This window comes from Pristiophorus japonicus, chromosome 13 (genome assembly GCF_044704955.1).
Source record: "Pristiophorus japonicus isolate sPriJap1 chromosome 13, sPriJap1.hap1, whole genome shotgun sequence".
In the NCBI taxonomy this organism is placed as follows: Eukaryota; Metazoa; Chordata; class Chondrichthyes; family Pristiophoridae; genus Pristiophorus; species Pristiophorus japonicus.
In genome coordinates this window covers 194701841-194717706 of record NC_091989.1, presented here as the reverse complement: position 1 = coordinate 194717706, position 15866 = coordinate 194701841, and the positions used below count along the sequence as shown (strand labels likewise).

General features: G+C 50.0%; 1 protein-coding gene across 1 annotated transcript in view; it reads right to left on the bottom strand.

Moving 5' to 3' along the window:
* Window positions 1-15866, bottom strand: part of pepd (peptidase D) — a 149507-nt gene that overhangs the window by 116282 nt on the left and 17359 nt on the right. The window contains exon 2 of the mRNA XM_070897050.1: window positions 14212-14395. Within this exon, the coding sequence (XP_070753151.1) occupies window positions 14212-14395 (184 nt within the window). The remainder of the gene's footprint in view (window positions 1-14211; window positions 14396-15866) is intronic.

The window sequence follows — 15866 nt, the reverse complement described above, 5'->3', positions numbered from 1 at the left end:
GAAGGAGAGGGGGAGGGAAGGAGAGGGGGAGGGAAGGAGAGGGGGAGGGAAGGAGAGGGGGAGGGAAGGAGAGGGGGAGGGGGGGGGAGGGAAGGAGAGGGGGAGGGGGGGGGAGGGGGGGGAGGGAGGGAAGGAGAGAAGGAGAGAAGGAGAGGGGGGGAGGGAGGGAAGGAGAGGGGGGGAGGGAGGGAAGGAGAGGGGGAGGGAGGGAAGGAGAGGGGGGGGAGGGAGGGAAGGAGAGGGGGAGGGAGGGAGGAGAGGGGGGAGGGGGAGGGAGGGAAGGAGAGGGGGGGAGGGGAGGGAGGGATGGAGAGAGGGGGGAGGGGAGGGAGGGAAGGAGAAAGGGGGGAGGAGTGGGAGAGAAGGAGAGAGGGGGGGAGGGAAGGAGAGAGGGGGGGGCGGGGAGGGGAGGAGAGGGGGGGGGGCGGGGAGGGAGAGGGGGGCGGGGAAGAGGGAGAGAAGGAGAGAAGGAGGAGGCTGAACGGCCGGGCCCAAGACTTCGGGCTGGATTTACAGGTAGGTGGCGTTGGGTCTCGGGGCGGCGGGGGGTGGGGAGGAGAGTCACGGAGGTCTAGAGGGGGGGGGGGGGGGGGCGGGGGGCTTTTCCACGCAGCCCCAGTGAGGCCATTCAGCCAGGCTCGGGGCTGTGTGCTTCGGGCCCCTCCCACAGTTTTGGGCGCCTGGAGCGCGCATGTGCAGAGTTCCCGGCACTGTTTTCAGCGCAGGGACCTGGCTCCGCTCCCCACAGCTCGTGCTGCGCCGCGCCCAGCTCCAGAGGACCTGCAGGGAGCCGGAGAATAAGTAAGTTTTTTTTAGGCGCACGTTCTGGCGCGAAAAACGGGCGTCCAAATCTGGGCTGCGCTGTTTTAGGCGCGGCCCAAAACTTGGGCCCATAGAAAATAGGTGCAGGAGTAGGCTATTCAGCCTTTCGAGCCTGCACCGCCATTCAATGAGTTCATGGCTGAACATGCAACTTCAGTACCCACTTCCTGTTTTCTCACCATACCCCTTGATCCCCCTAGTAGTAAGGACTACATCTAACTCCTTTTTGTATATATTTAGTGAATTGGCCTCAACAACTTTCTGTGGTAGAGAATTCCACAGGTTCATCACTCTCTGGGTGAAGAAGTTTCTCCTCATCTCGGTCCTAAATGGCTTACCCCTTATCCTTAGACTGTGACCCCTGGTTCTGGACTTCCGCAACTTTGGGAACATTCTTGCTGCATCTAACCTGTCTAAACCCGTCAGAATTTTAAACGTTTCTATGAGATCCCCTCTCATTCTTCTGAACTCCAGTGAATGCAAGCCCAGTTGATCCAGTCTTTCCTGATATGTCAGTCCTGCCATCCCGGGAATCAGTCTGGTGAACCTTCGCTGCAGTCCCTCAATAGCAAGAACGTCCTTTCTCAAGTTAGGAGACCAAAACTGTACACAAATACTCCAGGTGTGGCCTCACCAAGGCCCTGTACAACAGTAGTAACAACTCCCTGCCTCTGTACTCAAATCCCCTCGCTATGAAGGCCAACATGCCATTTGCTTTCTTAACCACCTGCTGTACCTGCATGCCAACCTTCAATGACTGATGTACCATGACACCCTGTTAATACCGCACCTGTTAATACAACACCTGTTAATGTGGTGTATTTGGACTTTCAGAAGGCTTTCGACAAAGTCCCACACAAGAGATTAATGTGCAAAGTTAAAGCTCATGGGATTGGGGGTATGGTGCTGACGTGGATTGAGAACTGGTTGGCAGACAGGAAGCAAAGAATAGGAGTAAATGGGGACTTTTCAGAATGGCAGGCAGTGACTAGTGGGGTACCGCAAGGTTCTGTGCTGGGGCCCCAGCTGTTTACATTGTACATTAATGATTTAGACGAGGGGATTAAATGTAGTATCTCCAAATTTGCGGATGACACCAAGTTGGGTGAGCTGCGAGGAGGATGCTATGAGGCTGCAGAGTGACTTGGTTAGGTGAGTGGGCAAATGCATGGCAGATGAAGTATAATGTGGATAAATGTGAGGTTATCCACTTCGGTGGTAAAAACAGAGAGACAGACTATTATCTGAATGGTGACAGATTAGGAAAAGGGGAGGTGCAACAGGACCTGGGTGTCATGGTACATCAGTCATTGAAGGTTGGCATGCAGGTACAGCAGGCGGTTAAGAAAGCAAATGGCATGTTGGCCTTCATAGCGAGAGGATTTGAGTACAGGGGCAGGGAGGTGTTACTACAGTTGTACAGGGCCTTGGTGAGGCCACACCTGGAGTATTGTGTACAGTTTTGGTCTCCTAACCTGAGGAAGGACATTCTTGCTATTGAGGGAGTGCAGCGAAGGTTCACCAGACTGATTCCCGGAATGGCGGGACTGACATATCAAGAAAGACTGGATCAACTGGGCTTGTATTCACTGGAGTTCAGAAGAATGAGAGGGGACCTCATAGAAACGTTTAAAATTCTGATGGGTTTAGACAGATTAGATGCAGGAAGAATGTTCCCAATGTTGGGGAAGTCCAGAACCAGGGGTCACGGTCTAAGGATAAGGGGTAAGCCATTTAGGACCGAGATGAGGAGAAACTTCTTCACCCAGAGAGTGGTGCACCTGTGGAATTCTCTACCACAGAAAGTTGTTGAGGCCAATTCACTAAATATATTCAAAAAGGAGTTAGATGTAGTCCTTACTACTAGGGGGATCAAGGGGTATGGCGAGAAAGCAGGAATGGGGTACTGAAGTTGCATGTTCAGCCATGAACTCATTGAATGGCGGTGCAGGCTCAAAGGGCCAAATGACCTACTTTCTATGTTTCTATGAACCATTTATCCCGACTCTGTTTTCTGTGTCCCTCTGGTTACCAACCCTCCTGCACTGGAAACAGGTTCTCCTTCTAACTGTTCATGATTAAGAACACCTCTATTAAATCTCCCGCTTACCCTTCCCAGCTCGAAGGAGAACAAACAGTTTCTCCAGTCTCTCCCCATAATTGAAGTCCCTCTTCTCTGGAACCATAGTAAATCTTCTGAAACCTCTAAAACGTTGACATCCTTCCTAAAGTGCCGTGCCCAGAATTGGCCACAATACTCTTGCTGGGGCCGACCAGTTGTACAAAGGTTTAGCGTAACTGCCTTGCTCTTGTACTAATTGCCTCTTAATAAAACTAAGGATCCCACAAGCCTTTCGAACAGCCTTCTCAACCTGTCCTACCATCGCCAAAGACTTGTGTACATCCCACCCCCAGGTGTCTCCGTTCCTGCACCCCCTTTAAAATTATACCATTTTGTTCATATTGTCTCTCCTTCATTCTTCCTGCCAAAATAGATCACTTCGCACTTGTGTGTTAAATTGCATCTGCCATGTGTCGGCCCACTTCACCAGTCTGTCTATCTGTCGCCTGAAGTCGTTACTATCCTCCTCGCTATTTGAGTTTCGTGTCATCTGAAAAATTTTGAAATGATGCCCTGTATACCCAAGTCTGGGTCATTGATATGTCAAAAGGGAGGCAGGGGGCACGCGCGGTCAGTGAGGGGGGAGGCAGTGCGCGGGGGCGCCACGCGGCCAGCGGGAGGGTCAGAGGGCGCCGCGCAGTCAGAAGGGGGGTGGGGGGGGCCGGAGGGCACAGTGGGAGGGCCGGAGGGCACCATGCGGTGGGCAATGTTGTCTGTAATTGTCCTTGGTGCACAGGCCCTTAAACTGGCTGCACAGCCCATTCAATGTTTCTCACTCGCACGGTTATTTCAAGTACAGCCTGTGAGTGGACTGCGTGTAACCTCCAGACAGCTGTGCAGCCGCACAGCCTAGCGGGAACATTGGCAGTAAGGCGAGAGGAGCTGAGGGCTGGAGAAAGAACCAATGTGAATTTATATAGCACCTTTCCCATCCTCAGGATGTCCCAAAGTACTTTAAAGCCGATGAATTATTATTTTTAGGCGCAGTCACTGTTATGCAAGCATGCTGACTAACAAGCAGCAAGGATAGCAGCAGCATAGCGATGGACAATTAATTTGCTTTATTTTTTTTTTTAACGTGATGTTGATTGAGGGATAAATCTTGGCCAGGACACCGGGGAGAACTCCCCTGCTCTTCTTCGAAATAGTGCCCTGGGGTGTTTTACATCCACCAGAGGGGGCCTCGCTTTAACCTATCATCTGACAGTGCTGCACTCGCTCAGCACTGCACTGGGAGTGTCAGCCTAGATTATGTGCTCAAGCCTCGGGAGTGAGATTTCAACCCATGACTCAGGTGAGAGCGCTACCAACCGAGCCAAGCTGGCATTTCTCGTATGACAAGGAGGCGCCGAGAGAGGAGGCGATGGAGATGGTGAAATTCCTGCGTTCGAACATGGCGATGATGTCTCTTGTTGTAAACAGCCAGAACCCCAATTCGGGGACTCAGTCGCTCTCAATACTGGTGCCGCGGTGCAGCAAGTGTCCCAGCTCCTCGACACAAACACTCAACACGAGGCGAGTGCCGACGGTAATTAAATGCTTAAGACATTGCCAGCTAACCAAATCAGCAATATAACTTTATAATGATGCTTGCTGGTTTAATTACTTCCGCTATCACATACAGAGCGGACTGAGATTCAACTTCTTTATAACTCTTATTAGATTGGATTATATAATGCAGCGTAGAGCAAAAACAGAACTGTCCATTCCACTCCTGGCACTTAGTGGAGTTCATTTCAATGCAACAAACAGATTGCTTCTAAATATCTCTACTGGAACGTAGCTCTCTGTACACGGCTGAATGAGTTGCACCATACCCTTCACCCCATTAGCGATATTACTGTCAGTGCAGGATTGTGCCAGACATCACATAGTAATGTGTAACCTCAGGGTCTGCATCGATAAAGAACTGCCACCGTGTCTATTCAAACTGGAATTGAATCATTGAAATGTACAGCACAGAAGGAGGCTGTTCAGCCCATCGTGCCATGCCTGCTGAGAAAGAGCTACCTGGCCTAATCCCAGCTCCTGGTCTGTAGCCTTGCAGCTTTTTAAAAAATTTGTTCCGGGATGTGGGCGTCGCTGGCAAGGCCGGCATTTATTGCCCATCCCTAATGGCCCCTTGAGAAGGTGGCGGTGAGCCGCCTTCTTGAACCGCTGCAGTCCGTGTGGTGAAGGTGCTCCCACAGTGCTGTTAGGGAGGGAGTTCCAGGATTTTGACCCAGCGACGATGAAGGAACGGCCGATTTATTTCCAAGTCGGGATGGTGTGTGACTGGGAGGGGAACGTGGAGGTGGTGGTGTTTCCATGCGCCTGCTGCCCTTGTCCTTCTAGGTGGTAGAGGTCACGGGTTTGGGAGGTGCTGCCGAAGAAGCCTTGGCGAGTTGCTGCAGTGCATCTTGTAGACGGTGCACACTGCAGCCAGGGGGCGCCGGTGGTGGAGGGAGTGAGTGTTTAAGGTGGTGGATGGGGGGCCAATCACTCGGGCTGCTTTGTCCTGGATGGTGTCGAGCTTCTTGAGTGTTGTTGGAGCTGCACTCATCCAGGCAAGTGGAGCGTATTCCATCACACTCCTGACTTGTGCCTTGTAGATGGTGGAAAGGTTTTGGGGAGTCAGGAGGTGAGACACTCACCGCTGAATACCCAGCCTCTGACCCGCTCTTGTTGCCGCAGTATTTATGTGGCTGGTCCAGTTAAGTTTCTGGCCACTAGACTTCGGCGATGGTAATGCCGTTGAATATCAAGGGGAGGTAGTTTGACTCACCTTATGGGAGATATTCATTGCCCGACACTTTTGTGGCGCGGATGTTACTTGCCATTTATCAGCCCAAGCCTGAATGTTGTCCAGGTCGAATTTAGTATCATCTGTAAACTTCTTAATCATACCCCCTATATTCAAGTCTAGATCATTGATGTATATCACAAAAAGCAAGGGACCCAGTACTGAGCCCTGTGGAACCCCACTGGAAACAGCCTTCCAGTCGCAAAAACACCCATCAACCATTACCCTTTGCTTCCTGCCTCTTTTGGATCCAACTTGCCACTTTGCCCTGGATCCCATGGGCTTTTACTTTTGTGACCATGTGGGACCTTATCAAAAGTTTCACTAAAATCCATATACACTACATCATACGCACTGCCCTCATCAACCCTCCTGGTTAGCTCCTCGAAAAATTCAAATCAAGTCAGACATGACCTTCCCTTAACAAATCCATGCTGACTGTCCTTGATTAATCCGTGTCTTTCTAAGTGAATCACATGAATGTACCGGTCAGGTGGGCAGAACAGTGGCAAATGGAATTCAATCCGAATAAGTGTGAGGTAATGCATTTGGGGAGGGCTAACAAGGCAAGGGATACACATTAAATGGTAGGACACTGAGAAGTGTAGAGGAACAAAAGGACCTTGGAGTGTAGGTCCACAGACCCCTGAAGGTAGGTGGCCAGGTTGATAAGGTGGTTAAGAAGGCATACGGAATACTTGCCTTTATTAGTCAAGGCATGGAATACAAGAGAAGGGAGGTTTTGATTGAACTGTATAAAACACTGGTTAGGCCGCAGCTGGAGTACTTCATGCAGTTCTGGTCACCACATTACAGGAAAGAGGTGATTGCACTGGAAAGGGTGCAGAGGAGATTTAAAAGAACACTGCCTGGACTGGAGAATTTTGGCTATGAGGAAAGATTGGAGATGCTGGGTCTGTTTTCTTTGGAACAGAGGGGAGGCCTTATTGAAGTGTATAAAATTATGACGGGCCTGGATAGAAAGGACCCGTTTCCCTTGGCAGAGGGGTCAATAACCAGAGGAAATTGATTTAAAGTAATTGGGGGGAGGTTTAGAGGCGACTTGAGGGAAAATGTCTTCATCCAGAGGGTTGTGGGGGTCTGGAACTCACTGCCTGAAAGGGTGGTAGAGGTAGAAACCCTCACCACAATTAAAAAGTGCTTGGATGTGCACCTGAAGTGCCGTAACCTGCAGGGCTACGGACCGAGCGCTGGAAAGTGGGATTAGGCTGGATAGCTCTTGGTCGGCCGGCACGGACACAATGGGCCGAATGGCCTTCTTCCGTGCTGCAAATTTCTATGATTCTATTCTTTTGGAATGATTCAAGGATGAGCAACTTCAGTTTCGTGGACAGACTGGAGAATCTGGGGTTGTTCTCCTCAGAGCAGAGAAGATTGAGAGGAGATTTGATCAAGGTGTTCAAAATCATGAGGGGTCTGGACAGAGTAGAAAGAGAGAAAGAGAGAGAGAAACAGTTCCCATTGGCAGAATGGTCGAGAGCCAGAGGACAAAAAATAAAGGTGATTGGCAAAAGAACCAAAGGCGACATAGGAAAAAACATTTTTACGCAGCGAGTGGTTAGGATCTGGAATGCGCTGCCTGAAAGGGTGATGGAGGCAGACTCAATCGTGGCTTTCAAAAGGGAACTGGGAGCTGTTTAACCCAAGCTGCCTCCAGGCCAGGTCCAAGATCACCCCAACCTCTGTCGTTGAGCTACAGTATGCGGACGACGTAACATTGTTATTACCAATTTAAGGGTATCTAAGGGTTAAGGCATGGCAGGAGAGCTCGGTCGGGTGTTATGCTCCTCCTGTACCATGTGGGAACTCAGGGACACTTCCGGTGTCCCTGACAACTACGTGTGTGAGAAGTGTGTCCGCCTCCAGCTCCTGACGGTCCGCGTTACGGAATTGGAGCTGAGGGTGGATTCACTCTGGAGCATCCACGATGCTGAGAATGACGTGAGTATCACGTGTAGTGAGTTGGTCTTAGCACAGGAGAAGGGTCCACAGCCAGATAGGGAATGGAAGACCAGCAGGAAGAGCAGTGCAAGGATGGTAGTGCAGGGGTCCCCTGTGATCATCCCCCTGCAAAACAGATACACCGCTTTGAGTACTGTTGGGGCGGATGACTCATCGGGGGAGGGCAGCAGCAGACAAGTTCATGGCACCGTGGCTGGCCCTGCTGCACAGGAGGGCAAGAAAAAGAGTGGGAGCGCGATAGTGATAGGGGATTCAATTGTGATGGGAATAGATAGGCGTTTCTGCGGCCGCAACCGAGACTCCAGGATGGTATGTTGCCTCCCTGGTGCAAGGGTCAAGGATGTCTCGGAGCGGGTGCAGGACATTCTGAAATGGGAGGGAGAACAGCCAGTTGTCGTGGTGCACATTGGTACCAACGACATAGGTAAAAAAAAGGGATGAGGTCCTACGAAACGAATTTAAGGAGCTAGGAGCTAAATTAAAAAGTAGGACCTCAAAAGTAGTAATCTCGGGATTGCTACTAGTGCCATGTGCTAGTCAGAGTAGGAATCGCAGGATAGCGCAGATGAATACGTGGCTTGAGCAGTGGTGCAGCAGGGAGGGATTCAAATTCCTGGGACATTGGAACCGGTTCTGGGGGAGGTGGGACCAGTACAAACCGGACGGTCTGCACCTGGGCAGGACCGGAACCAATGTCCTAGGGGGAGTGTTTGCTAGTGCTGTTGGGGAGGAGTTAAACTAATATGGCAGGGGGATGGGAACCAATGCAGGGAGACAGAGGGAGACAAAAGGGAGGCAGAGACAGGAGACGGAGGGGAGATGGGGGGGGGGGGGGGGGGGGGCGGAGAGGCCGGGGCGGGGAACAGGAAGGGCCACTGTGCGGCAGAATTCTAAAAGGACAAAGGGTATTAAAAAAACAAGTCTGAAGGCTTTGTGTCTTAATGCAAGGAGTATCCGCAATAAGGTGGATGAATTAACTGTGCAAATAGATGTTAACAAATATGATGTGATTGGGATCACGGAGATGTGGCTCCAGGATGATCAGGGCTGGGAACTCAACATCCAGGGGTATTCAACATTCAGGAAGGATAGAATAAAAGGAAAAGGAGGTGGGGTAGCATTGCTGGTTAAAGAGGAGATTAATGCAATAGTTAGGAAAGACATTAGCTTGGATGATGTGGAATCTATATGGGTAGAGCTGCAGAACACCAAAGGGCAAAAAACGTTAGTGGGAGTTGTGTACAGACCTCCAAACAGTAGTAGTGATGTTGGGGAGGGCATCAAACAGGAAATTAGGGGTGCATGCAATAAAGGTGCAGCAGTTATAATGGGTGACTTTAATATGCACATAGATTGGGCTAGTCAAACTGGAAGCAATACGGTGGAGGAGGATTTCCTGGAGTGCATAAGGGATGGTTTTCTAGACCAATATGTCGAGGAACCAACTAGGGGGGAGGCCATCTTAGACTGGGTGTTGTGTAATGAGAGAGGATTAATTAGCAATCTCGTTGTGCGAGGCCCCTTGGGGAAGAGTGACCATAATATGGTGGAATTCTGCATTAGGATGGAGAATGATAGTTAATTCAGAGACCATGGTCCAGAACTTAAAGGGTAACTTTGAAGGTATGAGGCGTGAATTGGCTAGGATAGATTGGCGAATGATACTTAAGGGGTTGACTGTGGATGGGCAATGGCAGACATTTAGAGACCGCATCGATGAATTACAACAATTGTACATTCCTGTCTGGCGTAAAAATAAAAAAGGGAAGGTGGCTCAACCGTGGCTATCTAGGGAAATCAGGGACAGTATTAAAGCCAAGGAAGTGGCATACAAATTGGCCAGAAATAGCAGCGAACCTGGGTACTGGGAGAAATTTAGAACTCAGCAGAGGAGGACAAAGGGTTTGATTAGGGCAGGGAAAATGGAGTACGAGAAGAAGCTTGCAGGGAACATTAAGACGGATTGTAAAAGTTTCTATAGGTATGTAAAGAGAAAAAGGTTAGTAAAGACAAACGTAGGTCCCCTGCAGTCAGAATCAGGGCAAGTCATAACGGGGAACAAAGAAATGGCAGACCAATTGAACAAGTACTTTGGTTCAGTATTCACTAAGGAGGACACAAACAACCTTCCGGATATAAAAGGGGTCAGAGGGTCTAGTAAGGAGGAGGAACTGAAGGAAATCTTTATTAGTCGGGAAATTGTGTTGGAGAAATTGATGGGATTGAAGGCCGATAAATCCCCAGGGCCTGATGGACTGCATCCCAGAGTACTTAAGGAGGTGGCCTTGGAAATAGCGGATGCATTGACAGTCATTTTCCAACATTCCATTGACTCTGGATCAGTTCCTATCGAGTGGAGGGTAGCCAATGTAACCCCACTTTTGAAAAAAGGAGGGAGAGAGAAAACAGGGAATTATAGACCGGTCAGCCTGACCTCAGTAGTGGGTAAAATGATGGAATCAATTATTAAGGATGTCATAGCAGCGCATTTGGAAAATGGTGACATGATAGGTCCAAGTCAACATGGATTTGTGAAGGGGAAATCATGCTTGACAAATCTTCTGGAATTTTTTGAGGATGTTTCCAGTAAAGTGGACAAAGGAGAACTAGTTGATGTGGTATATTTGGACTTTCAGAAGGCTTTCGACAAGGTCCCACACAAGAGATTAATGTGCAAAGTTAAAGCACATGGGATTGGGGGTAGAGTGCTGACGTGGATTGAGAACTGGTTGTCAGACAGGAAGCAAAGAGTAGGAGTAAACGGGTACTTTTCAGAATGGCAGGCAGTGACTAGTGGTGTACCGCAAGGTTCTGTGCTGGGGCCCCAGCTGTTTACATTGTACATTAATGATTTAGACGAGGGGATTAAATGTAGTATCTCCAAATTTGCGGATGACACTAAGTTGGGTGGCAGTGTGAGCTGCGAGGAGGATGTTATGAGGCTGCAGAGTGACCTGGATAGGTTAGGTGAGTGGGCAAATGCATGGCAGATGAAGTATAATGTGGATAAATGTGAGGTTATCCACTTTGGTGGTAAAAACAGAGAGACAGACTATTATCTGAATGGTGACAGATTAGGAAAAGGGAAGGTGCAACAAGACCTGGGTGTCATGGTACATCAGTCATTGAAGGTTGGTATGCAGGTACAGCAGGCAGTTAAGAAAGCAAATGGCATGTTGGCCTTCATAGCGAGGGGATTTGAGTACAGGGGCAGGGAGGTGTTGCTACAATTGTACAGGGCCTTGGTGAGGCCACACCTGGAGTATTGTGTACAATTTTGGTCTCCTAACTTGAGGAAGGACATTCTTGCTATTGAGGGAGTGCAGCGAAGATTCACCAGACTGATTCCCGGGATGGTGGGACTGACCTATCAAGAAAGACTGGATCAACTGGGCTTGTATTCACTGGAGTTCAGAAGAATGAGAGGGGACCTCATAGAAACGTTTAAAATTCTGACGGGTTTAGACAGGTTAGATGCAGGAAGAATGTTCCCAATGTTGGGGAGGTCCAGAACCAGGGGTCACAGTCTAAGGATAAGGGGTAAGCCATTTAGGACCGAGATGAGGAGAGACTTCTTCACCCAGAGAGTGGTGAACCTGTGGAATTCTCTGCCACAGAAAGTGGTTGGGGCCAATTCACTAAATATATTCAAAAGGGAGTTAGATGAAGTCCTTACTACTCGGGGGATCAGGGGGTATGGCGAGAAAGCAGGAATGGGGTACTGAAGTTTCATGTTCAGCCATGAACTCATTGAATGGCGGTGCAGGCTAGAAGGGCTGAATGGCCTACTCCTGCACCTATTTTCTATGTTTCTATGTTTCTATGTAAGACAAAGGTCCTCCACCAGCCTATTGTCGCCACACAGCCATGTCCCCCAGTCATCAAGATCCACGTGCGTGCCTCGACAACATGGACCATTTCCCACAGCTCGGGAGCCGTGTCAACAAAAGCAGACATTGATGCAGAGATTCAATACAGCCTCCAGCGCAGCCTTCGGCCGCCTGAAGAAAAGAGTGTTCGAAGACCAGGCCCTCAAATCTACCACCAAGCTCATGGTCTACAGGGCTGTAGTAATACCTGCAAGATCCTGCAAATCGCCTGGGAGGACAGGCGCACCAACGTTGGCGTCCTCGTCCAGACCAACATCCCGAGCATTGAAGCACTGACCACACTCGATCAGCTCCGCTGGGCAGGCCACATGGTTCACATGCCAGACACGAAGCTCCCTAAGCAATGCTCTCTGCGGAGCTCCTTCATGGCAAAAGAGCCAAAGGTGGGCAGCGGAAACATTACAAAGACACTCTCAAAGCCTCCCTGGTTAAGTGCGACATCCCCACTGATACCTGGGAGTCCCTGATAAAGTGCAACACCGAAGACCTCCCTAAGTGGAGAAAGTGCATCCGGGAGGGAGTGAAGGGGTCAAGCTCGGGCAGCGGAAGGAGCGTGCGGCAAACCAGTCCCACCCACCCCTTCCCTCAACAACTATCTGTTCCACCTGTGACAGAGTCCGTGGTTCTCGTATTGGACTGTTCAGCCAACAAAGGACTCACTTCAGGAGTGGAAGCAAGTACTCCTCGATTCCGAGGGACTGCCTATGATAATGATGGATAAGTACCTGAAAGAATGAATTGCAGGGCTACGGGGAAACATAGAAAACAGGTGCAGGAGCAGGCCCTTCGAGCCTGCACCTCCATTCAATATCATGGCTGATCATGCAACTTCAGTACCCCACTCCCACTTTCTCTCCATACCCCGATTCTTTTAGCCGTAAGGGCCACATCTAACTCCCTCTGGATTATATCCAACGAACTGGACACCACAACTTTGTGGTAGAGAATTCCACAGGTTCACCGCTCTGAGTGAAAAAGTTTTTCCTCATCTCGGTCCTAAATGGCTTACCCCTTATCCTTAGACTGTGACCCCTGGTTCTGGACTTCCCCAACATCAGGAACATTCTTCCTGCATCTAACCTGTCCAGTCCTGTCATAATTTTATATGGTTCTATGAGATCCTCTCTCATTCTTCTAAATTCCAGTGTGTATAAGCCTAGCCGATCCAGTCTATCCTCATATGTCAGTCCTGCCATCCCTGGAATCAGTCTGGTGAACCTTCGCTGCAATCCCTCAATAGCAAGCACGTCCTTCCTCAGATTAGGAGACTAAAACTGAACACAATGTTCCAGGTGAGGTCTCACCAAGGCCCTGTACAACTGCAGTAAGACCTCCTTGCTCCTACACTCAAATCCTCTCGCTAAGGCCAGCATGCCATTTGCTTTCTTTACTGCCTGCTGTACCTGCATGCCATCCTTCAGTGACTGATGTACCATAACACCCAGGTCTCGTTGCCCCTCCCCTTTTACTAATCCGTCACCATTCAGATAATAATCTGCCTTCCTATTTTTGCCACCAAAGTGGATAACCTCACATTTACCCACTCAGCGCCCTCCCGGATGCACTTCCTCCACTTAGGACGGTCTTGGGCCAGGAAAGGGGACTAGCTGAAGTGGTCTTGCAGAGAGCCGGCACGGGCTCGACGGGCCGAATGGCCTTCTTCCGTGCTGTAACCATTCTATGATTCATTAGTTTATCTAGTTATGTTTCTAATTTAATAAAGTGCATTAGTTTCCTGCTCTTAGTTTAAACCACCGTCCTCGCTTTGAGAAAAAGTATGTTAATCAAAAATTTAAAAAAAAAGGGGAAAACAGGCTCTCAGTATCTACCCTGTAAACCCCCCTCAGAATCTGAGGTTTCAATGAGATCACCTCTCATTCTTCTAAACTCCAGAGAGTATCGGCCCATTCCACACAACCTCTCCTCACAGGGAAGCCCTCTCATCCCATGGACCAATCAATGTGAAGAATGGCCACATGGGAAGGTCCCGGGGAGTGATCCCCGAACCCTGTGGAACTGCAGCCCGTGAGTCAACTCCTTCAGGAGAGGTAGGGACAAATCTGACACCATAAGCCCAAAGAGGGATATTTTGCTAAGATAGACAAAGAGGGTTGGGAGGAAGCTTGTATGGATCATAAACACCACCACAGACCAGTTCGCCGAAGGGCCTGTTTCTGTGCTGTACATCATCATCATCATAGGCAGTCCCTCGGAATCGAGGAAGACTTGCTTCCACTCCTAAAGGGAGTTCTTTGGTGGCTGAACGGTCCGATACGAGAGCCACAGTCCCCGTCACAGGTGGGACAGACCATCTTTGAGGGAAGGGGAGGGTTGGACAGGTTTGCCGCACGCTCCTTCCGCTGCCTGCGCTTGATTTCTGCATGCTCTCGGCGACGAGACTCGAGATGCTCAGCGCCCCCTTAGGGCTGTCTTGGGCCAGGGGCTCCCAGGTGTCGGTGGGGATGTCGCACTTTATCAGGGAGGTTTTGAGGGTGTCCTTGTAGCGTTTCCGCTGTACACTGCTGTGCTGTAGCACACACACACACACTGACCTGTGAACCAAAGTAATGGATGTCTGTCTGTCCCCAGGGATATTAGAGACGAAGGCTCACCTGACGGAAGAGGTTATCAGTATCGGTGCAGTATCGCTGGGTCTGGTCTCCCCCCTGCAGCACCACCACCGATTTCTTTGGCACCGCGGTGTTCTTGCGCAAGCGTTCGCACAGACGCCGCCTGTTGAGGGCGAAGAGCGCCATCGGCACCTGGAGGGTCTCATTTCCCAGCGAGAACAAGGGTCTGGAAGCAGGTTACAAGAGAAATAGATTAATGGCAATACACCAAGAACAAACTTCCTACTGTGAGCACAAACACACAACACCCGCTTCCCAACCTGCCCGCAGTCAGTGGGCAGCACTCTCGCCTCGGAGTCAGAAGGTCACGGGTTTGAGGCCCAGTCCAGAGACTTGAGCACGTAACCTAGGCTGAAACGCCGAGCGCCGCACTGTCGGAGGGGCAGTACAGGGGGAGCGCCGCACTGTCGGAGGGGCAGTACAGGGGGAGCGCCACACTGTCGGAGGGGCGGTACAGGGGGAGTCGGATGGGACATTAATCCATTTGCCCCCTCAGGTGAACATAAAAGATCCCTTGGCACTAGTTCGAAGAGCAGGGTAGTTGTCCCTGGTGCCTTGTGGCCAGTACTTTTCTCTCAACCATCATCATTATTACATTGCTGTTTGTGGGATAGTGCTGTTCTCAAATTGGCAGCGGCATTTATTACAATAGAACAGTGACATCACTCCAAAAAGTAAGTCAGTGGCCTTACAGCGCTTTGTGACGAGGTTGTGAAAGGCGCTATATATATATATAAATGCAATTGTTTCTTTACGATCTTCTCTTTCAGATCTCAGTTTCTGAAATCAGTCTGGTTGCACTCCCAGAGCCACTGCAATGGTATATTTCAACAGCCCAACTGGACAAGAGTGGGTGTGGATATTAGATTCCTAGATAACCAATGCACAGCAGCAATCAACAGGGCAAAACGAATGTTGAACTACGTAGCCAGAGCATTGGGAGCAGTCAGACAAAGCTGTGCGCACAGTTCAGACTGCACCGAGAACACTGCAACCAAGCTTTTGGTCATCTGCCTTCATTTCTTTTGTGGCTCGGTGTCAAATCTATCCGTTTTGTCTTGTAACACTGCCGTGAAGCACCCTGGGAAATAGGTCCGTCCTATCCACTGTATCTAGGCCATTCATAATTTTATACACCTCAATCAGGTCTTCCCTCAGCCTCCTCTGTTCCAAAGAAAACAATCCCAGCTTATCTAATCTTTCCTCATAGCCAAAATTCTCCAGTCCAGGCAACATCTTCGTAAATCTCCTCTGCACCCTTTCCAGTGCAATCATATCTTTCTTATAATGTGGTGACCAGAACTGCACACAGTGTGGCCTAACCAGTGTTTTATACAGTTCAAGCATATCATCATCATAGGCAGTGCCTCGGAATCGACTCCAAAAATGAGTCCTTAGGTGGCTGAACAGTCCAATACGCGAACCATAGTCCCTGTCACAGGTGGGGCAGATAGTCGTTGAGTGAAGGGGTGGGTGGGACTGGTTTGCCGCACGCTCCTTCCGCTGCCTGTGCTCGTTTTCTGCATGCTCTCGGCGATGAGACTCGAGGAGCTCAGCACCCTCCCGGATGCACTTCCTCCACTTTGGGTGGCCTTTGGCCAGGGACTCCCAGGTGTCGGTGGAAGTTGCACTTTATC